The sequence below is a fragment of the Rattus rattus genome, chromosome 12 (assembly GCF_011064425.1).
Source record: "Rattus rattus isolate New Zealand chromosome 12, Rrattus_CSIRO_v1, whole genome shotgun sequence".
NCBI classification, from domain to species: domain Eukaryota; kingdom Metazoa; phylum Chordata; class Mammalia; order Rodentia; family Muridae; genus Rattus; species Rattus rattus.
Window position 1 is genome coordinate 90,204,021 of NC_046165.1, and position 22,320 is coordinate 90,226,340.

Genomic DNA, 22,320 nt, shown 5'->3' on the forward strand with positions numbered 1-22,320 from the left:
TCCACTCTAGCAAAGACCGTTCACCCTCCTCCTCCCACTCGGAGGCTTCTTTAGGAACTCAGTACCAGGTAGTCCATCTGTGCGGCCTGCTGCAGGTACTCCTCTGTCTTGGCGAAGTCCTTCTTGAGAAGGTGTGTCTGGGCCAGAACCAGATAATACTCACAACTAGGTCCTCCTTGAGGGCACAGAAGCTCATGTGCCAGCACTCGGTGCACGAACTGCAAAGAAACCCAGTGACTCAGACCATAACAGTGACTGCACTGTGTCAGCTGGGCAGCTTTTGGGTGGAGTGAGTGTGGCTCTGACGGTAACCAGTGAGGGACTGGAGGGCAGGGCCATCGTCTGCAGTGGTACAGGGACAGGGGAAGCCGCCAGCATCCCCGCTGCGGCGCTGCACGGGGCAGGCCTGTGGCCACGAGACCAAGGTTCAGACCACACTTAGGAGGAGCAGCAGGCAGCAGCACTTCGTGACCCTCCCTGCTTGCACTTGAAGTAGCATTTCCAGACAGCTGACATGGAAGGAAACTCATAATGACAAAAGCTGCCTCTCTAACGTGCTAAGACTTGGGACTTCACAAGCATACACTGGTGCTATTGCCATAGCACTAAATATTTATGTTCACCAAAGCATTTGGGGCTCTTTATCCCCAACCCTTCAAAGGACCTGCAAGTCTGGTGCAGTCAGATGTGCCTGGGACCCTCCCCAGCTTCTGCTGTCCATTCTAGCCCTAGCCTGCGATACGGAAGCCTTACGCCCACCTTCCCAGGAAACTACCCTGGCAAGGTGCACTTTTTCTCTCTACGTGACTCCTGGCACTGACCCCGGGAGGTGCATTTATTCACTGCTGGGAAGGGTTCATGTCTAATGTGATTCAATCCCACCCTGATCATAATTCTTGAGATTGCATGCCCTCGGTGAGGTACATGTTTACAGGATCAGAGTCAACTCCACCAGGCCCCCCTCCCTCCCATCACTTGCTCATGGTAACTCCTCAGGTGGTCATGTGACTATTGGATGGCCTTCTTTTCTGGGAAGAAGACTGACACCCAGATGCTCTGCCTGTGACTATGTATGTCAGTATATTTGGAACCAGTAATATTCTCTAGTACAATTCAAAACAATTCTTTTACATTTATTTGTGTTTGTATGTGTATGTATGTTTGTAGGGATGGGGGGGCAGGGGCACACCGATACCACATTGCACATGCTGAGTTAAAAGAGTAACTTATCACTACCCAAAGACCACACACGGAGAGAACCATGGCTCCAGCTGCATATGTAGAGGATGGCCCTGTTGGGCACTAATGGAAGGAGAAGCCCTTGGTCCTGCCAAGACTCAACCCCCCAGTGTAGGGGAATGTCAGGGCAGGGAGGGAGGAAGAGGTGGGGAAACATCCTCATAGAAGCAGGGGGAGGGGAGATGGAATAGGGGGCTTATGGCCCAGGAAACTGGGAAAGGGAATAACATTTGACTGCTCTTCCAGAGGCCCTGAGTTCAAATCCCAGCAACCACATGGTGGCTCACAACCATCTGTAATGAGATCCGATGCTCTCTTCTGGTGTGTCTGAAGATAGCTACAGTGTACTCATATATAATAAATAAATCTAAAAAAAAACCAAAAAAACAAAAAAACCCCGAAAAGGGGTTGGGGATTTAGCTCAGCGGTAGAGTGCTTGCCTAGAAAGCGCAAGGCCCTGGGTTCGGTCCCCAGCTCCGAATAAAAAAAGAAAAAAAAAAAAAAAACCCGAAAAACAAAAAACGTATACAAGAGTTAGTTCTCTTCTTCCACCATAGGGGTTCCAGGATCAAACTCAAGTCATGAGACTTGGTTGGCAAGCCCTTTACTAAGCCATCTTGCCAGATCTATAGCCTAGTTTTATGATTAAAATCATTTACTATTTTAGCCCTTTCTCACATGACACTGTATATCTGTTTTCAGTTGGTCAGGACGTTGTAGGGAAGGGGGTTTGATCACATGATACAGGCTCAGGACTTTGCAGGGAAAGGGGTTTGATCACATGATCACAGGCTTATGAATCCCAACACTCATAACACCTTAAAAGAAAAGGTCCAGGAGCTGACACAATGGCTCCGTGGGTAAGGGTACTTGCTGCCAAACCAAATGACCTGGGTTTGATTCCCCAGAACCCACATGGTGGGAGGAGAAGACTAACTTAGGCAAGTTGTCCTTGGACCTCACATGTGTGTGCCTCCTCATAAATAAGTAAATGTAAAAATATTCTAAACTAGAAAGAAGTCAGACTACACTCAAACTTAGAGTCTGACTTTGTTATGTTGGTCTTCTGCAGGGAGCAAACTTCTCAGTGATGGTCGGTGTTTGGATATTCCTTACATCTGATAAGAGATGCCCTGAGAAGAACATCTGAGGGGTAGTGGGAGAGGTCAGTGGTGGAATGTGTGCTTGACATGTAGGAGGTCCCAAGCTCAACCCCCAGCACAAAAACCACGTTTGGTTTTTGCCGCTCACATATTGAAGGTCACATGACACTGCTATGGATAGAGTACACAGTTCACTGAAGCCCTCCGTCTATCTTGGATAGAGTACACAGTTCACTGAAGCCCTCCGTCTATGTTGGATAGAGTACACAGTTCACTGAAGCCCTCCGTCTATGTTGGATAGAGTACAGAGCACACTGAAGCCCTCCGTCTATCTTGGATAGAGTACAGAGTTCACTGAAGCCCTCCGTCTATCTTGGATAGAGTACACAGTTCACTGAAGCCCTCCGTCTATGTTGGATAGAGTACACAGTTCACTGAAGCCCTCCGTCTATGTTGGATAGAGTACAGAGTCACTATGTTGGATAGAGTACACAGTTCACTGAAGCCCTCCGTCTATGTTGGATAGAGTACAGAGTTCACTGAAGCCCTCCGTCTATCTTGGATAGAGTACACAGTTCACTGAAGCCCTCTGTCTATGTTGGATAGAGTACAGAGCTCACTGAAGCCCTCCGTCTATGTTGGATAGAGTACACAGTTCACTGAAGCCCTCCGTCTATGTTGGATAGAGTACACAGTTCACTGAAGCCCTCCGTCTATGTCCCAGTTCCCAAAGAATCTGACCTGGACAGCATTGACCTTCATCAAGAAGCGAATGGTCTCCATGAAGATCGTCACAGGGGGCTGGGGAATAGCTTGGTGGGTAGGAGAGAAAAAGGCTGATGAATCTTGGCATTTTGATGTTTCTGGAAACAGAGAAACAGGATAGAAGGCCAAATGCAAATAGGAAATGCCAGAGACCCAGTCATATTAATAAGGTAGGGAGAAGATTCTGAACTCAGATGAGATAAAGACCAGATTCTGGAAAGCAATAGACCATTTCTAGTTATGATGCAGACAGTGGTCTCAAAGGTCATCAAATCAGATGCACTGGGTGTTCTAAAGAAAACCACAACCAAATGAAGGGCTTTTGAAACTACTCAAAGGGTCCTGAAGAGATGAATCAGTCAGTAAAGGCCTGAGTTCTGACCTCCACTAAACACACACACACACACACACACACACACACACACAGGGAGAGGTGTGTCACTGGAATCCCACCCCTGTGCTCGCTGGCCAAACAGGACAGTTGAAACAACAAGACATGGTCTCAGAAACCAAGGTGGAAAGTGACTGAGAAAGATACTTGGTGTTGGCCTCTGGACCCCGTGCACATGCGTGTACATATCACACACACACACAGACACACACCACTAACCAATTAATTTAAAGAAGTTTTTAGAACTCCTTGGGTTTGAAACACGACGTACAGATATTCTGAAAATGAAGACTTACGGGAAAATTACAGTTCTGTTAGCTACTTGTGTGAACAAGATTAAAATCCTACTCATCAGAGGAGCCCCAGCATGGGGTTTAGAATTCAGATTCTAGACTAATAAAGCGTGGTCAGTGCAACTTCAAATCCTTCAGGAACCCCCCAAACCCATAATACTAAGCAAGGTCATGCTCTCCTGGTTGGTTTATGCCCCTCTTTCCAGGGGAAACGTTGACTTCTACTCACCTTTTTTGGATGTCACCTCCTTTAGCAGGGCATTGGATGACTTCTGTGTAAGGGAGGACTCCAGAGGCTGTACAGTGATTATTGGCTCTTGTGAGTCAGACTGTGCCTTAGATGATTCTTCCAAAAACTCGTCTAGACTGGACAAAGCAGTGTTTGGTCCTAAACAGATTAGATTTTCATGAAAAACAGCTTCCTCTTTCTGGCAATGAAAGGTTACAGGAGAGAAGATGCGCAAACAGTAAGACGGACGTTCCCGAAACACTGAAGGGACAGGCCAGACAGTGGGCCTCGTGACTAAGGAGTACAGACACATGGGAGGCCAACGCCCTCGATGCAGGCACAGTGAAGTCACACGGAAGACAACGGAACTGAGTCCATCTCCCGGGAACTGGGAGATGAAGGTGACAGAGGGAAATACACCCCCACAGAACACGTCCCACTTTGAAGAGAGGGAAAAGGAGACCACATCACAGAAACGAAGAAGGTAAACAACAAAAGAACCTTGGGGTTGAGGATGCAGCTCCACGGTGGGGCGAGGACTCAGCGGGTATGAGGTCCTGGGCCTTATCCCTGGGGACAGCAAGGAAAAACCTCCTGGTCATTCTTCAGACACATGAGAGAGGAAAGCTGAGGGGTTACACCAGATAAACCAGAAACCGCAACAAAAGATGACAACTGGAAGGGGGACACTGTGATAATCCTGGGGGGATAGAAAGATAGTGTGGGGTAGAGAAGTAGCTCAGGGGCTTAGAACACAAGCTCCAAGTGGACCTGAGCTTGGTGCCCAGCACCCACATCACATGGCTCCCAGTTGCCTAGAACATCAAGGGGGACTGGATCTCTCCACATGCTCCTGACGTCATGTGCACACACCCCTGACCCAGACACAAGCACACACATAATTAAAAATAAGGCAAAACATTTTAAAAAGATGTTGTGAGATGAGCTTTGGAAGGAAGAAGATAAACTATGTTTATTGGTGGGTGCTATCAGTCATTTATATATATGTTTGGTTGGTTGGTTCTTTGGTTTTTGTTTTTGTTTTTTTTCAAAATAGGGTTTCTTTGTATAGCTCTGGCTACCCTGGGATTTGCTCTGTAGACCAGGCTGGCCTCATGCCCTCAGAGATCCACCTGCCTCTGCCTCCTGAGTGCTGTGATTAAAAGTGTGGACACCACACCCAGCTCATAGTCAACATTTCAAGAAACAACAAAAATCATCAATTCATTAGAGTGAAAAAAGTTGGGGAAGGTTTCCACATAAAGTCCAATAAAAATTATCTGGAACCTAGAAATGACTAGAAATTTCATTTACTAAACAGGGCCTCATTAGATAAAATGTTAAGGTGTTACTAAAGGAGTAAGAAGAAAACTTGCTAAGTGGAGGGTGTCATTGCCACATAGGACAGAATGGGCTAACATGAAAATGCTAACTATTCCTCAGCTAATCTGTAATTTCCAATACAGTCCAAATAAAAATGATAACTACATTTTAAAGATTCACTAAATAAATTCACTATAAAATCCATACAGAGAAATAAGGTCCACACACAGCTAAGGGAGACAATTACATGAGAGAAACAGATATCAAGGCACTGATCCAAACCACAGCCACAGAAGAGGTGGATACAATGTGTCGCGTCTGTGTTTACCCCTAACAAGCACGACGGAATGACAACATCAGAGTTTAGGAATGTATACCTCCCATCACCAGGGAAATAATGGGGTTGGGAGAGACAGCTGAGAAAACCAGATTCCTATCCAGACAAAAACTAACGGGCAATGCTCCTGTGGCAGAATATTTTAAAATCAGTTCTCTAAAGACCAAATGTGAGACAATTGCAAAGTTAATTGAAGAATGTGTTACACAAAGAAGAAAGAGATTATATACCTAAACAACCGCCAGGCATGAAAACCAGTGCCTGTGATCCCAGCACTTGGGAGACCAAGGCTGAACCATAGAAAATTCAAAGCTAGCTTGAGATACAGGGCAAGTTTGAGACCAGCCTGCATTACTAAGTGAAACCCTGTTGTGGTGGTTTGAATAAAAGTGACCCCATAAGCCTAGAAGGAGTGGCGCTCTTAGTGGCCTTGTTGGAGGAAGCGTGTCACTGCGAGGAGCCTAGAGGGAGGGGTGCTCTTAGGGGGCGTGGCCTTGTTGGAGGAAGCGTGTCACTGGGGGGAGCCTAGAGGGAGGGGTGCTCTTAGGGGGCGTGGCCTTGTTGGAGGAAGCGTGTCACTGGGGGGAGCCTAGAGGGAGGGGTGCTCTCAGGGGGCGTGGCCTTGTTGGAGGAAGTGTGTCACTGGGAGGAGCCTAGAGGGAGGGGTGCTCTTAGGGGGTGTGGCCTTGTTGGAGGAAGTGTGTCACTGGGGGGAGCCTAGAGGGAGGGGTGCTCTTAGGGGGCGTGGCCTTGTTGGAGGAAGTGTGTCACTGGGGGGGGACGGGCACTGAGGTCTCAGAGGCTCCAGCCAGGCCCAGTGTGTCCGTCCCTTCCTGCTGCCTGTTGATCCAGATGGAGAACTCTCAGCTCCTTCTCCAGCACCATGTCTGCCTGCACAATGTGCTTCCTATCATGACAACAATGTACGAAGCCTCTGAACTGTAAGTCAGCCCTGATTAAATGTTTTCCTTTGTAAGAGTTGCTGTGGTTGTGGTCTATCTTCACGGCAGTGGAAACCCTAACTAAGACACCTGTCTTTAAGACTGTTCCTAAGCTTCAAAGAACTACAATGGATATAGCCCCAGAGTGCAGTGGCCACAACGCCCCACTGACATCTGCAGAGCATTGTATTGTCAGTGATATTTATCAAGACAGACTATCTGCTGGCCCATAAAACAAGTTCCAATATTTTTGAAGAATTTCACTTAGAGAAAGTTTAATTTCCAGCCACAGTGAGATTATGTCATAAATAAAAAGCAAGGATATATGGGGAAATCTCCAAATATTTAGAAAATCAAAACCATATCACTAAGTCACCCATAGTCTCAGCTGGTGAGTTCCTAGGTGTTTTCGGGAAATGAGTCTATCCATGCACAAATCTGGTCCTAATGCCCTGAACTCAATAGTCTCGACATGAAAACAACCAAACACGAAGCAGCAGGAGAACGGAGGTGAGCACGGGGTGCTCTGTCTACACTGAGGAGCAGTGTGGCAGCAAAGACACATACAGTATTCCATGAAAAACCTCAAGATAACTATGTTTGGTTAAAAAAAAATCAGACCAAAAAGCATATACCGTTGAACTCTGAAAGCATTCTAGACTATTTCTAGAATTCTAAAACTTAAAAACCAACAAATTTGAGCTGTTTATATGGCTCAGCAGGTACAGGCCTGGCACAAGCCCAAAGGCCTGAGTCCCATCCCGGGAACCCACATGGGGCTACGACAGAACCCTGACTCCCCCGGTGTCCTCCGAGCACCACATGGGTACCAGTGGACACCTACCTCCTGACCCAAATATAACTCGTTCAATGCAAACTCCTCCATGGTGAGCGTAGCTCAATGGTTCTCTCGGCGTGGGGCAGACAGACGGCATCACAAGGGGGCGTGACGAGCCATCGGCTCCAGTGTGCTTTGTCAACACCGAGTAAACTGACCTCACACCTGTGCAGCTCATGACATATCAACTGAAAATGTCTCAGGCAAGCTTAACACGTGTGTCCACAGAACACCAAAGCACGCCTGTGCGAGGGATACACAAGCAAAGACAGGAGTTAGGAACCACAGCGGAGTAACTGGTTTCCTAAACTACACGGAAAGCAGCTGGAGAGAAGGCTCAGTGACTGGGAACACTTCCTGCTGCCGGCACCCACATGGTCTGAACTCCAGTTCTGGGGTGTCTGAACTCTGTGGAGGCCTGGAGCTTGTGGTGCACGAACCGATGAGCCGCTCTCATATACTTACATAATAAAAAATCCCCCCTAATCTTAAAAGAACACAGGAATAGAGTGTGGGGGAAGGAAAACGGGTTGGATGAATAAATACACTTAAAAATTACATGGTGAGGAGGAAAGGAGAGAAGAGACACGTTTTAAAGTGCTCAGAACAATAACTGTTTTTAAGGAATACTTACGAAGGGAGTAAATTCTCTATGACATGAAATCACAACAGACACTTCAGACCAGGCCCAGGCGACAGGTCTAAAAACAGTATTTCTCCTGAGGTTGCTGAAATAGCTAAAGGTTTCAGTATTTGCTGAATACTGTCTTAGTGCCTTCTCTGTATGTCTCTGGTCCCACCCCTTAGACCACGCCTGTCTCCACAGGCCACGCCCACCTGTTTGGCCTTCTGACTTGATGGCTGTGGAGGACTCCTGTGTGATCCCCCAAGGGCCAAAGCTGGGCTCTGTCTTCACTCCTTCCTCAGTGTTCTGGATGGTAGCCGTGCTCTTCAGCTTCGTCTGCAGGGTTCGTGCCTGGAGCTGTTTGAAGGCCTCGTGGAACGCCATTTCCATCCGAATGTCGTTATTCTGAATCTCGTAGAACAGTCCTGAGGAAATACAGAAGCCGAGATAAACTAAACAGCTGACTTCCACCGTCACAGATGAAGGATGGGTATATTTGACTTCTCTCTGCCACGTTTGCTCTACTCAAGTTTAAAAACCAGAGAGGATGTCACTAAACAGGAAAAAGAGAATCTCTTGATGGGGTTTTCCCCAGCCCACACCCACACCCACACCACACCCACATCATCCACATCACCCACACCCATATCATCCACATCACCCATACCCACATCATCCACACCACACCACACCCACATCCACACCACACCCACATCCACACCACACCCACACCACACCCACACCCACATCCACACCACATCCACATCCACGACACCAAATCACATCCACACCCACACCACATCCACACCCACACCACATCCATATCCACACCAAACCCACATCCACACCCACACCACACCCCACCCACACCCACACCAAATCCTACATCCACACCCACACCACACCCACACCACATCCACACCCACACCACACCCACACCCACACCACACCCACAGCACACCCACAGCACATCCACATCCACCCACACCCACACCACATCCACACCCACAGCCACACCACATCCATATCCACACCCACATCCCACCCACACCACACCCACACCCACACCCACCCACACCCACACCCCACCCACACCACACCCACAGCACATCCACATCCACCCACACCCACACCACACCCACACCCACATTTACACCCAGGGAAACAGCATACCGAGTAAAGTCCAGGCAACAACATTGGTAGGTTCCAAGCATGTAGCATCCTCAAAGTAGATCTCTGCTTGCTCATAGTTCTCCAACAAGACAGCCAGGACACCGCACAGCAACAGGCTGGGAAGAGAGACCCACTCACACGGTTAGCAGTCTGGTCCCAGGTCGCTCCAATGGAACAAAGACAAGCTGAGGTACAGCTCATCCACTGCACCTCACCCATCTCTCCTCCCCTACCTGTGAATGTGACTCTCATTCAGAGAAAGGGCTTTCCGGAAGCACTCCTGTGCTTTGATGTTGTCCTCAGTGAGGAGGCAGAAAGAACCATAATCCAGCCAGTTTTCCAGGTTCTGGGGCTCCCGAACCAACCTCTAAATACACACAGCATGGGGAGGGCCAGGGTTACTGCTGCACTGCACCCTTCTCTGTCAGATAACAATAAATCTTCCGTAGGTACCGGACTTTCTGTGACAGCCAAAAACACCACTCTTCCTTTGCTTCCACAGGACCCAGGTGCCTACCGCACTGCTCTGGCTTTGCGAACAGAATCGCTGACATGACTTAAAGATAGAATCCCCAAGAACTTTATTCTTAAACCCAGTCACTACCTTAGGAAGGAAGGGCTCTATCGCAGCAGCCATAGGCAATGACTGCGATCATAACCCTGAGACGGCAAGCGCACACACTCATCCATAGATCCTCTGGACAACTACACACGTGGCTTACAGAGATTACCCAGGTATAGTAGCTCACGCCTTTAATCCCAGGATTTGAGAGGCGGAGGCAGGCAGATCTCTGTGAGTTCGAGGCCAGCCTAGGCGGTCTACAGAGTGAGTTCCAGGACAGCCAGAGCTACACAGAGAAACCCTGTCTCCCAAACCCAAAAGCCAGCCCCCTCCAAAAAAAGGAAAAGAAAAAGAGGAAAGAAATTAAAGAAAACATGAATAAATGGAGAGATAGCCCAGTTCAGGTCAGGATGGAAGATCCAGTGTTGTTAAAGATCTCAATGCTGCCCAGAGTAACCTACACACAGGGCAATCCCTGTCAGCATCCCAGCAGAAATCCTTACAAAGGTAAACAGCGTCACTATACAATCTGTGGGACCAGGAAAGGCAGCCCGGTTCCCAGCTGAGCTAAGGCTCAACCCCCCTCCCGCCGCGCCCCCTCCGGAGACCCTGCAGGGACGGTAGATGTTTCGCCTGTTGGGACCAGCCCCCCCCCGTCACTCGCTGCAGCTCCCTTGTAGATTTGCGGCCGTCAGTCACGTAAGGGCAACGCCCCAAGCCCCTTCACAGGTAGAGAAGGTGACCACAGGTCACACAGACTCAAGACAGATCTCCTTTTCAATGAGGTACCTAAAGGCCTGAAGGGCTTAGTCAATCACCTTTCCTTCCCAGACCTCCTCCCTGCACGAGGTATTTAACCTCAGGCCCACTTTGAGAAGTGGGGTATGCTCATCCACTTTCGCCATGACAATAAACACCTGGAAACCACAGGCTGCCTCTTCTCTTCGGGATCTGCCCTGGGGAGCCACAGAAAAGGCCTTTGCCTACAGAGCCACTGTCTAGTCTCCCATAGAAGACCTCTCTGCACTCCCAGCCACAACCAGCTGCCAGCCAAGCCTGTAGCCATCAAGCCAGAGACTCTCCTCATGGGACCAGACAGAGTCTCCCCCAACCCTCCACCCTGGGATAGATCCACCCGTGGGCCCCACTCTGTCCTTAGCTGTTCCATGGCGTCCAGCAGAGCCTGGGTGCCCAAGCACCTGAGAACCAGACAACCCCAGCCTTGTCGCAGGCCTGGGGACCCCCGAGCCAGCTCCAGCTGCCTCACGCCACAGACTGCGCTCCCCCCCACCCCACACACACACCCCAAGTGCTGTCCCGGGGCTTCCTCGCCCACTGCAGCGGTGTGGAGTAAGCGCAGTCACTCCCCTCGCCCTGCCTCCCGGAGCAGCTGAGCCCTGTGGTGGAGCAGACGCTAAACGCAACAGCCCTACACAGCCAGCAGTCCCACTCTGAGGTATAACCAACATAATTAAACGTTAAAGCAGCGGGAAGCAGAGGCTAAACAGTAAAGTGCTGCACTGAGTCTTTTAGTTTGGCTTGGCTTTTCCACGACAGGGTGTCACCGTGTAGCTCTGGCTGTCCTGAAACTCGCTGTACACCAGGCTGGCCTCCAACTCAGAGATCCGCCTGCCTCTGCCTCCTGAGTGCTGGGATTAAAGGGGTGTGCACTCATCCTGGCTGCATTTTGAGTCTTAAATTCTGGATACAAGTTGCTTGAAAAGTATATGTTCTACGAATAATCCCTCCTACTCTGTGCTCTCACAGCCCTGACGAGCCTGGAACTTGAGTAGCCGGAGCTGGCTTCCAGTTTGTGGCAGTTTTCCTGCCTCTGCTCTCTGATGCTGGAATGGCCGGCATCATTTCTCCCAGTCACCTTCTTTCCTTGGGTCAGAGCTGTTTCCTCTGAAAGTTCCCTATTTTACCTTAAGATTTGTTATCCATTCACCTTGACTAGCAAATGTTCACAGTCAGGCCGAGGCCCCTCATTTGCATGTGGATTACCAGCTGTTCTAGTACTATTGGTTGAAACAACGCATTTATCCATTGGGTTTACTCTACAACTTCATCAAAGGTCTGATGCCCTGGGTGCTGGAGAGATGGCACTTAAGCAAACATGAGGAGCAGAGCTTGGATCCCTGGCACCCAAGGAAAAGCCAGGAAGGTGTCTCGGCCTGTCTGAAATCTCCGTGTGCCCCAGCTAGACTTGCCAGATTGGTCGGCTATGGGCTCACAGGAGAGAGCCTGCCACATAGGCTTGGCTCACACCACCCATGTGGTGGCTTGTGACTGTTTGTGACGCCAGTACTAGGAGCTCTGACGCTCTTTTCCGACCTGCGCGGACAGCAGGCATGCACCTGGTGCGCATGCTCACACGGAGAAAAACACTTTATACACATAAAATAAAAACCAATTTAAAAAAAAGTCAAGTGACCTGTTGAACACATGGCTTTTTTCTCTAGTTGTAGAAAGCTGAAACAGGAAGGTCTCATAGGCCAGCTTGAGATACAGGGAAACAACTCATCTCCGAATCCCAATGTCTGGGCTGGACATAGACTTGGTTTTGTAGAGTCCGTGCGTGCCTTGCATGCTCAAGGCCTCCGGCTGGATCCCAGTACTCCATGAACTGGGAGTGCTGTGGGTGCGGCTATGATCCTGACATCAGAGGTAGAGGGAGAAGTGCAAGTCCACCCTTGGCTATATAAGAATTTTAAGGTCAGCCTGGGATATACAAGACCCTGTCTCCAGAAAAGAAAAAGATAAACAAATAACAAAACCAAAACCAAAAATCAAATGATCTCTTTCATATGGGCATAGTTTTGGGCTCTCTCTTTCTGTCCTACTCATCTGTGTCTATAGTTTGACTGATGGAATTTATATTTAATAAAAAACTACAATGTACTGGGTGGTGGTGACATATACCTTTAAATGCAACACTCAGGAGGCAGAGGCAGGCAGATCTCTGAGATCCAGGCCAGCCTGGTCTACAGGTTCCAGGACAGCCAGGGCTACACAGAGAAACCCTGTCTCAAAAAACTAAGACCAACTCTATAAACTAAGCAACTCTATAAACCGACAAACAAAAACCTACGATTTTACACACATCCACAGATAGTCACAACAGTCACGGAGAAGCCTGGTCACCTCTTCATAATACACTGCTGCCATTTCAAACTTCTCGTCGACTTCCGCCTCGAACGCGAAGAGCCGAAGCTGCTCACTGCTCGTCTGAATCGTTGAGGTGCTGCTTGGGACGTCTTCTGGCATGGCCTTGTCATTGAGATCGTAAACAAACAACATAAAGAGTTACAGGTGGAGATGTGTACAAGAATAAACTGGATATGAGATGCAGTCATAATATTAATGAAACATAAACATAGTTTCAATACCAATTTCTTTCACCGAGGTAATAGAAAGGGTAACTACAGTAGGCACTGGGAGGTGGAGGAGGGTCTATTCAAGGCCATCCTTGGCTACATAGCAAGTTCAGGGCTAGCCTAGATTATGTGAAACATTGTCCAAAGGAACAAAGAGAGGTACTGGGCAAGCAACCCTTAATTTCTCGAATGTGCTGGAGACTGAACCTAGGGCCTTGCATATGCCTGGGAAATGCTCTGAGCTAGGTTCCCAGTCTAAACCTTCAACTTTTTTTATAAACTATTTTCTTTTTTATAAATTAAAAATTTTTTGTGTGTATTGGTGTTTTGCCTGCACACTCGTCTGTGTGAGGGTTAGGGACACTTGTGAGCTGCCACATGGGTGCTGGGAATGGAACCCAGGTCCTCGGAAAAAAATATTCAGTGGTCTTAACTGCTGAGCCGTCTCTCTAGCTGCTAACTCCTCAGCTGTTAACTCTCCATCTAAGCTGCTTCTCCCTGTGCTCTGTCCTTGTGATCTCAGATGAAGGGTCGTGCAAAGTTTCCTTCTTTTTGAGGCTAACCCTTCCATCTCAAGCCTGGGTTCCCTTGGTTATCTGTCTAGGGCTCGCTGACTGTACTTTCCTCCCTTTGCTTAATGTTCTGTGTGGGATGATGTCACAGGTGAGGCAGATACAAGACAGAAGGAGTCCTGTCACTGGAGGAGAAGGGAAGATGGGCAGGAGAAAAGTTTGAAGGAAGAGGAGGAGACAGGAACAGGAGAGGAGAGGAAGGAGAGAAGCCGAGGTGGGACAACATGGAAGCTGACGTTAAGATTCCACGCTGTACCTTACAGGTTGTTATGGATGTTCTTAAGGGATGGATGTGTACAGGGCTTTGTATGTCTAGGTGGGCAATTATATCTTATCAATTGGATCAGAGGTTATTGTGTTGTGTGTTCTTGTGCAGATTTAAGTGTAAGAAAGTGTGCGGTGGCTGGTTGGGGCTGCCATGGAGTTGGGATGTGTGTTTATAACATGGAAACCTGCCTTGGGAACTGGATAGGTAGAGGGGCCTTGGGCAGTGTGATATGGATGGAGCAGAGAGGGTGAGATGCTTTGCTGACTGAAATTGAGATGTCCAGCAGATATCTTGGGGCACTGCAGTGCCAGATCTAGTGGGGGATAAAGGACAACATTTTCTTTTTTATAATTTTACAGCAATAGTTCTTGTTTGCTTCCTTTGAGACAGGCTCTCACACTCTTGCCTGTGATAGTCTGAAAAGAACAATGCAGCCCAGGAAAGCCTGGAACTCACTATTGAAGCCTAAGCTGGCCTCCACTCATGGCTATCCCCCTGCTTCACTCAGCCTCAGGAGTGCCAGAGTCACCACACCCAGTCCTTCACTTGGTTTCCACTTCTCCACTTTGCCCACTTCATTTATCAAAACCCACCCGGCATGCTGGCCTTAAAGAGGGCAGCCTAATCTAATTTCCAGACTCTACGCTCCTTTGTCCCACTTCGTGAATGCATATTATCGCCTGTCAGCACACTTACTCCTTGATTACTTTTAGTTTGAATCTTCAGTGTAAATGAAAGTTCCCAGGGAAAGTTTGACAATAATCTCCTTATTGTCAGATACAACAAATTCCCCAGATGTATTTTTCTTGAATCCCTAAGCACTGGACAATGTACATCTATTTCCTCTGTAATTTTTTCTCCTTGGCTCTGGCAACCCCACACTCCCACTTCCTAAACAGTTTCATTGGTTGTCCTTGTCATCTCTTCCGCTCACCCACTCCTTCGCCGATACTTCCTAGGTGTCTACTGCCTGCGGCCACGTTCTTTCCTCATCATTTTTTCAGGCTGCTGCATTTCTGGCCACACAGCTCCTCAAATCTCTACCTCAGACTGCTCTCTCTTAAGACCCACCAATGCTAATGTTCAAAATAAACCCAGGGTCACTCCCCATACCATCTATTCATGCTCTGTTCCTTGGCCACCAATGGCTCAGTCACCAAGCCCTGAGATTAGGAACATTTGACTCAGGGCTGGAGAGATGGCTCTGAGGTCAAGAGCACTGGCTGTTCTAACAAAGGACTTGGGCCCAGTTCCCAGCACCCACATGGCTGCAGCTTACAACCACCGCAGTGCAGTTTCAGGGGACCAGACGCCCCCTTTTGGCTTCCGTGGGCACTGCATGCACGTAGTATACATACATATGTGCAGGTAAGACACCTACGTATATAAAATGAACATAAATCCTTTAAAAAACAATCCTTGGCTCTTCTTCCCTGAGTATGTAATAACCAGACAATATCACCAGAGCCACCTCAAATCCAGCTTCTGTAACTGCTATGAGAGTGCTTTTCTGTAAAAATATTAATCTAATCAAACTGTATCCCGGTATGAGTGATTGAATTAACTCCTGTTAACGGGGGAAGCTTTAAATTAAAAGAATAGTTTATGTGTATGGGTGTTTTTTTTTTTTCTTTTTTTTTTCGGAGCTGGGGACCGAACCCAGGGCCTTGCGCTTCCTAGGCAAGCGCTCTACCACTGAGCTAAATCCCCAACCCCTGTATGGGCGTTTTTTGCCTGCTAATATCTAGGTACCACGTGTGTGCCTGGTACCCATGGATACCAGAAGAGGGCATCAGATTCATCTGGAACTGGAATTATCAGTGGATGTCACCCACCATGTAGGTGCTAGGAAGTGAAGCCAGGTCCTCTGCGAGAGCATCCAGCACTCTCGACAGTTGCTTAGCCATTCCTCTGACCCTGGAATTTTGATTTGTGAAGCATTCAAGGCCTCTCCTCCACCCTCTCAAAGCCTCTCATCAGGAATGGACCCCGAGCTTCAAGTCCTGATTCTCCGACCCTAGACAACGTCAGCCTCTGCTCCTGAACTCCGTGGCCTATACAGAAATGTACGTGTCACATTCTTGAGCTCCTAAGCCTTGTGATGTGCCTGGTGACTCAATGCCCAGAAACATCCGCCTGGAGATGTTTGCAGTGTTGAAAGCCCAGCTCCTTTATGAAGCCTTCCCTGAAAGGTCCCAGCGTTGCACAAAGCTCTGGCCTGCACCGGTAGAGCCGTGTCTCTATCAAAGTATCTACCTCACTTGTGTCTCGGGCCTGATTCCTCTACTAGCAAATGTTCCCGGGGGACGGAAGGTGGCACGCAAACAATTCCCATTGCATGTAAATTGTCAAGAGCTTTCCAAACAAATCTTACATGCCACCCACGCCCACGTCCAAGCAGGGCTGTCCTTCTAATCCTACAGCACTGTGCTCTCCAGTCTTACCTATTCCGAGAAGACGGAAGCATGTAAGGAAAGGTCCAGAGAAAAAGACTGCAGTGAAGAAAGAGAAGAGGACAGACAGAGGCCATGAGGTGGCTTGGCTGCTCAGAGATGTGCTTTTGTCACACCAAGGAACAACTGACTGCAAGCCTGAATGCAGAAAAGCAGGCAAGACGCAAGTGTGCAAACAGGCACAGACTCATGGGTACGAAGTGATCAGCAGTCCCTAAAATGCAAGTTCTGAGCTGGCCAGGTAGCTCAGTGGGTAGCGGAATCTGCTGCCAATGCTAATGACTCAAATCAGGTCCTGGGGAGGGAGGGACCCTGACAAATGCACTGTGGCACATACATACAAGAAATTAATGAAAATGTAATTTAAAAATTTAAAGGCATATTTTAATCACTACCATCCTCTTTACAGTAGCAGTTCAAACATGCCTTTTCAAATATCCAAAGATATCATTTGCCCTTATTTTTATTATCCTAAAGAAAAATAGAGACTTGTGCATTCAGAAAATAATGTTTCATTTCATGACTTCCATAGCTTTTTAACAAATCTATCACACTGAAATCTTTTATTCTACGTGTGTGTGTGCGTGGGCGTGTGTGTGTGTGTGTGTGTTAATGCATGCATGTCTTGTCTGAGGCCAGATGAGGGTACAGACAGTCATGAGCCACCACGTGGTGGCTGGGATCAAACTCACGTCCTCTGGAACAGCGACCAGTCCTCGTAACCACTGAGTCATGTCTTTAGTCCCAGCCCATGTCACACTGTTTTAAAGCAGGAGAACGACTTTTTCTAGGAAACTGGGGAAGCATGTCTCTTCCCCTCCACATGGACTGTAGTACCCTGTACAGAGCAGAGCACTCCACCCGCATTTGTTGACTGAAGGAGCACTGCTGCCTCGGGGCGGCTCTCGGTTGTGAGCACTCACCTGGTTCAGGGCCACATGCATCTGATCTACCAGGAACACATAAAGTTCACTGATGAACGTCTGCAGTTCCTCCTGGCTCTCGAACGCTGTTGTCTTCAAGTATTTCTCTCTCACGATCTTCACCACAGCGTGCTGCAAGACACACACAGCCCCTTCTGACGGGAGGTTCAGCAGTTACTGACGCCCAGCTCTCCAGGGATTCCGATTCCGGGTTCACCAGAGCCTCAAGTCAGTTACTTCCCGGTTAACTGGGAGGCCATCAGTGCACTAACAGCTCTCCAGTCAACAGGTTCTGGATGGATTTACATATTTAAAGGCTGTCTCACTATGTAGCCCAGGCTGGCCCGGACACACTTTGTAGCCCGTGGTGCTCTTCAACGCACATCTCCTGCCTCTGTCTCCCAAGCGCTAGATTTAAGAACAAGCACCCCGAGCCCGGGCTGTAAGAGATTCCTCTCTAGATCTTGCACCATCACAACAGGGGAAAGGCAGTGTCCACACCGTGTGGAGTGGGTCATGGAGCTCAAATAACCTTGAGAGTAAGTTTGAGAGTTCTGTCTTTCCCAGCGCCTACGCGGTGTCATGGAGAAAGGTCTGAGAGGCTAGACCATGGGATTCTGGTTTAAACACCGTCACTGCACCACTTAATATGCCCCTGGCTTGTGTGGCTCTTTTGTGTTTTGTTTTTTTTTTTTTGGGGGGGCAGACAAGCTCGCTCTCTCTCTCTCTCTCTCTCTCTCTCTCTCTCTCTCTCTCTCTCTCTCTCTCTTTCTCTCTGTCCTGGCTCTGGCTCTGGCTCTGGCTGTCCTGAATTTCCCTCTGTAGACCAGGCTGGCCTCAAACTCACAAAATGCTCCTGCCTCTGCCCTCAAGAGCTGGGATTACAAGCGTGCCTCACCGCCAGCCAGCATCATGTATTCTATTTTGGTACCCAGTTTCTTTCTTTGTTAAGTTTGGCACACGTAGTTCCAGTGTTGCCATCATACTCAGAAGCTGAACAAAGAAAGCAGAGGAATTACATAAAACTGCAGTGGCTATGCCCATAAAGCCAGCATCAGGAGCGCAAGGCCAGGAGAGACGGTAATTCAAGACAGCCAAGGTTGTACAGCTAGACTTTGTCTACAGAGCAAAATTGCACAACTACAGTAGTCTCGCTGCAGCTGCAGTCCATCACCCATGGTCAATTCCAAGATGAAGACAAATGGAAGATTCCAGAAAGGAATGATCAGATGTAGAAGTCTCCGTGTGCTTAGCAGTTCACACGTACAGGACGCGGAGCGCTGAGCACTCTGTAGACATGTAGTTATCAGGCTGACAGCAAGGTACCAGAGCATGTGTGTTCCACAGTCCCTACTGAGCAGGAAAAAGCTCCAGAGCACTGGCAATGCATGATACTCCAAAGAGAAGCCATAAAGCGAAAAAATTATAGGCCTACACAGAGGAGACAGGTAAGGTTCAATGTCACCCACGGCTGTAAGCAGTTAGCTAGTTCTCTTTTACGTTTTGCCTGCATATGTGTGTGTGCACATGTGTGCTGATGCCCAGAGCGGCCAGAGGAGATATCGGACTCCCTGAGACTGTAGTTACAGATGGCTGCAAGCTTCCATGAGGGTTCTGGAAACCAAGCCCAGTCCTCTGGAAGAACGGCCGTGTTCTCACCTGCTGAGCTATCTCTCGCTCCTCATTCACCATTCTGAACATCTACTGGGGATCTTAGAACACAGACCACAAATGCAGGCAGAATAATATATAAACTCAGCATGCTGGTACGGCCTGGCAGCTGCTGTTCCTCTTTTCCCTCACTAAACATCTTCATCATACTAATTCTCATGATAATCCCATGTGATAATATTATCTCTTATTGCTCAAAAATAACTCATCTCCAAAACTAAAAAAGTGTTCTGAACATAAATACTAGCCATTACTATTTTAAAAGACTACAGTTTTTTGTTTGTTTTTGTTCTCATCATAGCCTAGAGCCCAGGCTAGCCTCAGACTTGTTCTGTAGCCAAGGCTGGCCTTGAACTCCTGATTCTTCACCTGCTGAGCTGGGATTACGGGTGTGCAGCACCAGCTCTTGGCTCTTATTCTGCAGACAAAGAGGCCTAAGAGAGAGACGGAGAGTCAGTTACAGGGTCAAGAGCAAACTTCCTGTAAGCGGAGGGTATGCAGCTTGCTCTCAAGTCCAGCCCAGCCTCAAGTGAGGACTGGGTCTCACGGGCTCTCATTTGAGATAAACCCACAGCATCCCGAGACTGCAGAGTGGGTGGGTTTCTGACATTCCGTCCCACAGCACCAAGCTGAGCACAATCAGAGCAGAAGCCACTGAGCAGGTGTGTGGGGGAGGGGCTCCACTGGATGACAGGATACCTGGAGAAATGCATGCCTCACCTTGAGCTGTTCTTTGAAAGCAAAGTACTTTCCAGAGCAATTGAGCTCATAGTTGAGCTGGCATTTCTGCTCCTCCATGGTCTCATTGTCTATGTCGCTCTCCTCTTTAGGCCGGTGCTTCCCAAACATGCGGTGGTACTCATTCAGAATGGCTCTAGAGATGCTCTTGATCTGCGTGTGGTAGTCACTCACCGCCTGGGAGAACAACCAAGGTCCAGCAGTGAACAGATCACAGATTAGAAGTCCTCAACCAGGTTAGCACTACACTGTCCTTTTCCACGAAATCACACACACACATACACACTCCACCACATCTCAGGAAACCACACAGAAGAGCTTGTGTTGCCTTCAAATGCATTGTTACCCACAGTTTCTCCCTGGCGCTAACACTTGCCTTCTGAGCTCCCCCTGTCCGACGGGTGAGAGGTGGCCTCGGGGGTATCATTTCCTTGACCCTGTATCAGGAAAAGGCAACACAAATGACAGAGGCTTTGTTATCTGCAGGCCCGTGTTCTTTCATCCCCACCCCCCCACCCCCGAGTCTGTGTGGAGGAGATCCAAGGAGTTGAGTTGTCTCACATAAACCGTGGAGCTGAACCCTAGGACAGTATATAAGACGGTGCCGATTTGAGCCTGGCTTTGTCCTCACACTTTTCTTTTTAAGTATTGGTAAACAGACTCTGGACTAAGGGTTAGAAAATAATGGGTCTGTGTGTTTCTGGGGATCTGTGCTTCTCAAAGCACACGGATTTGGAAAACTAAGTTTCCTTTCCACCTAGGATGAAGCATGCTTTTTTTTTTTTTTTTAAAGATTTATTTATTTTTAACATATATAAGTACACTGCAGCTGTGTTCAGACACACCAGAAGAGGGCATCAAATCTCATTACAGATGGTTGTGAGCCACCATGTGGTTGCTGGGATTTGAACTCAGGACCTCTGGAAGAGCAGTCAGTGCTCTTAACCACTGAGCCATCTCATCTAGCCCAAAACATATGCTCTTAATCATAATTTATACAACTGTATTATTAAAGTACAATAATGCTATTAGGCTCTAAGAGAACACTTTTTTTTTTTTTAAAAGATTTGCTTGTTTGAGCCAGGTGGTGGTAGTGTATGCTGTTAATCCCAGAATTCAGAAGGCACAAGCAGGCTGTGGTCTCTGGGAGTTCCAGGCCAGCCTGATTTACAGAGTGAGTTCCAGGACAGTCAAGGGCACACAGAGAAAGTCTGTCTCCTAAATAAATAAATAAATAAATAAATAAATAAATAAATAAATATTTGCTTGTTTTTATTCTATGTGTATGGGTGTTTTGGCTCCATTGATAAATGTGCACTACGTGCTGTACAGAAAGAGGCCAGAAGGGGGCACTGCTGGGAACCAAACCCAGGTCCTGTGAAGAGCAGCCAAGCGCTCTTGTCACTTAAGCCATCTCTACGGCCTCATCTCTCTAAAGCAATACAAGTCAAATCCTTGCCTGTTCTTCTAGAGAACTTTATATGAATCTACGAGGAGGTCCAGGCATGGTGCTGTGCCCCCCGTGACCCTTGGAAGGTGGAAGCAGGAGAACCAGGAGTTTAAGGTTAGCTTCATCTGTATGGCAAGTTTGAGGCCAGTTGGGCTTCTTGAGCCCTTGTATCAAAAAACAAACCAAGCACAATAAAACAGAAGAGGGAACTCTCTTCTCCTATCTGCAAGGGATAAATCAGATAGCTCTGGTCCCTTATTCATTCAGATCCCTATCCAAAAATGCTATACGGCCTTGAGATCCTCAATTGGACATGTTCAACTTTCCTTTGGTAAGACCTAAATAATTGAGTAGTAACTTGAATATTATTGATCTTAATTGACAATAATAAACATTTTAAAGACTTGGAACGATGTGTAGCTAAGTATCTCCTTTCAACTTTGTTGTCAGCCCTCTACCTTCCTCTCCAGAAATATTATTATTAATGCATTCAAAATATACGGCGAATTCCTACTGTCTGTCAGGAGCTTTTCGAGGCCTGGGGATGGAGCTAAACGACACACGCCTCCCCGGGGCTTACTTTCTGGTAGGGAAAGGAACCTATTAAGACAACATGTGCCAGAGGAAGTGATGTGGGGAGGCAGAGCTACGCTGGGGCTCAGGCTGTCGGGCACAGGAGAGCAGACTTCACTAGGGAAGGCTTCATTGATGATACCTGGGCAAAGGCCCAAGGGAAGGGGAAGGGGAAGGGGAAGTCACGTGGTTTTCAGACTAGGGTTGCTTCGGGCAAAGCAGCAGCCAGTGTAAAGCTTGCTGCACATGGGAGCTTAGTGGCTGGCACTTGCCTTTAACCCAGCAATCAGGAGGCACAGGCGGGGGGATCTCTGTGAGGTCAAGGTCAGCCTGGTCTATGTGGTGAGACCCTGGGTCATAAGCAAAACAAACAAGATCATCAAAAAACAAGTCTTAAATGTGAGGAAAAGCAAAGATACTAGTTTGGTTGGACTGAAGATGGGAAGCCAGGCAGGTGCAGAGTGCAGGCCACTGTA

General features: G+C 48.1%; 1 protein-coding gene across 2 annotated transcripts in view; it reads right to left on the bottom strand.

Moving 5' to 3' along the window:
- The window catches only part of Cfap70 (cilia and flagella associated protein 70), a 60,297-nt gene that overhangs the window by 9,558 nt on the left and 28,419 nt on the right, over positions 1 to 22,320 (bottom strand). The window contains exons 13-23 of one of the 2 annotated variants that reach the window (XM_032917472.1): positions 20,198 to 20,258; positions 19,804 to 19,998; positions 17,413 to 17,544; positions 12,964 to 13,089; positions 9,491 to 9,624; positions 9,258 to 9,373; positions 8,297 to 8,509; positions 4,522 to 4,590; positions 4,021 to 4,179; positions 3,084 to 3,205; positions 66 to 218 (exon numbers count right to left, since the gene is read on the bottom strand). In XM_032917472.1, the coding sequence (XP_032773363.1) occupies positions 66 to 218; positions 3,084 to 3,205; positions 4,021 to 4,179; positions 4,522 to 4,590; positions 8,297 to 8,509; positions 9,258 to 9,373; positions 9,491 to 9,624; positions 12,964 to 13,089; positions 17,413 to 17,544; positions 19,804 to 19,998; positions 20,198 to 20,258 (1,480 nt within the window). The remainder of the gene's footprint in view (positions 1 to 65; positions 219 to 3,083; positions 3,206 to 4,020; positions 4,180 to 4,521; positions 4,591 to 8,296; positions 8,510 to 9,257; positions 9,374 to 9,490; positions 9,625 to 12,963; positions 13,090 to 17,412; positions 17,545 to 19,803; positions 19,999 to 20,197; positions 20,259 to 22,320) is intronic. The other variant, XM_032917473.1, reaches the window with a different exon arrangement.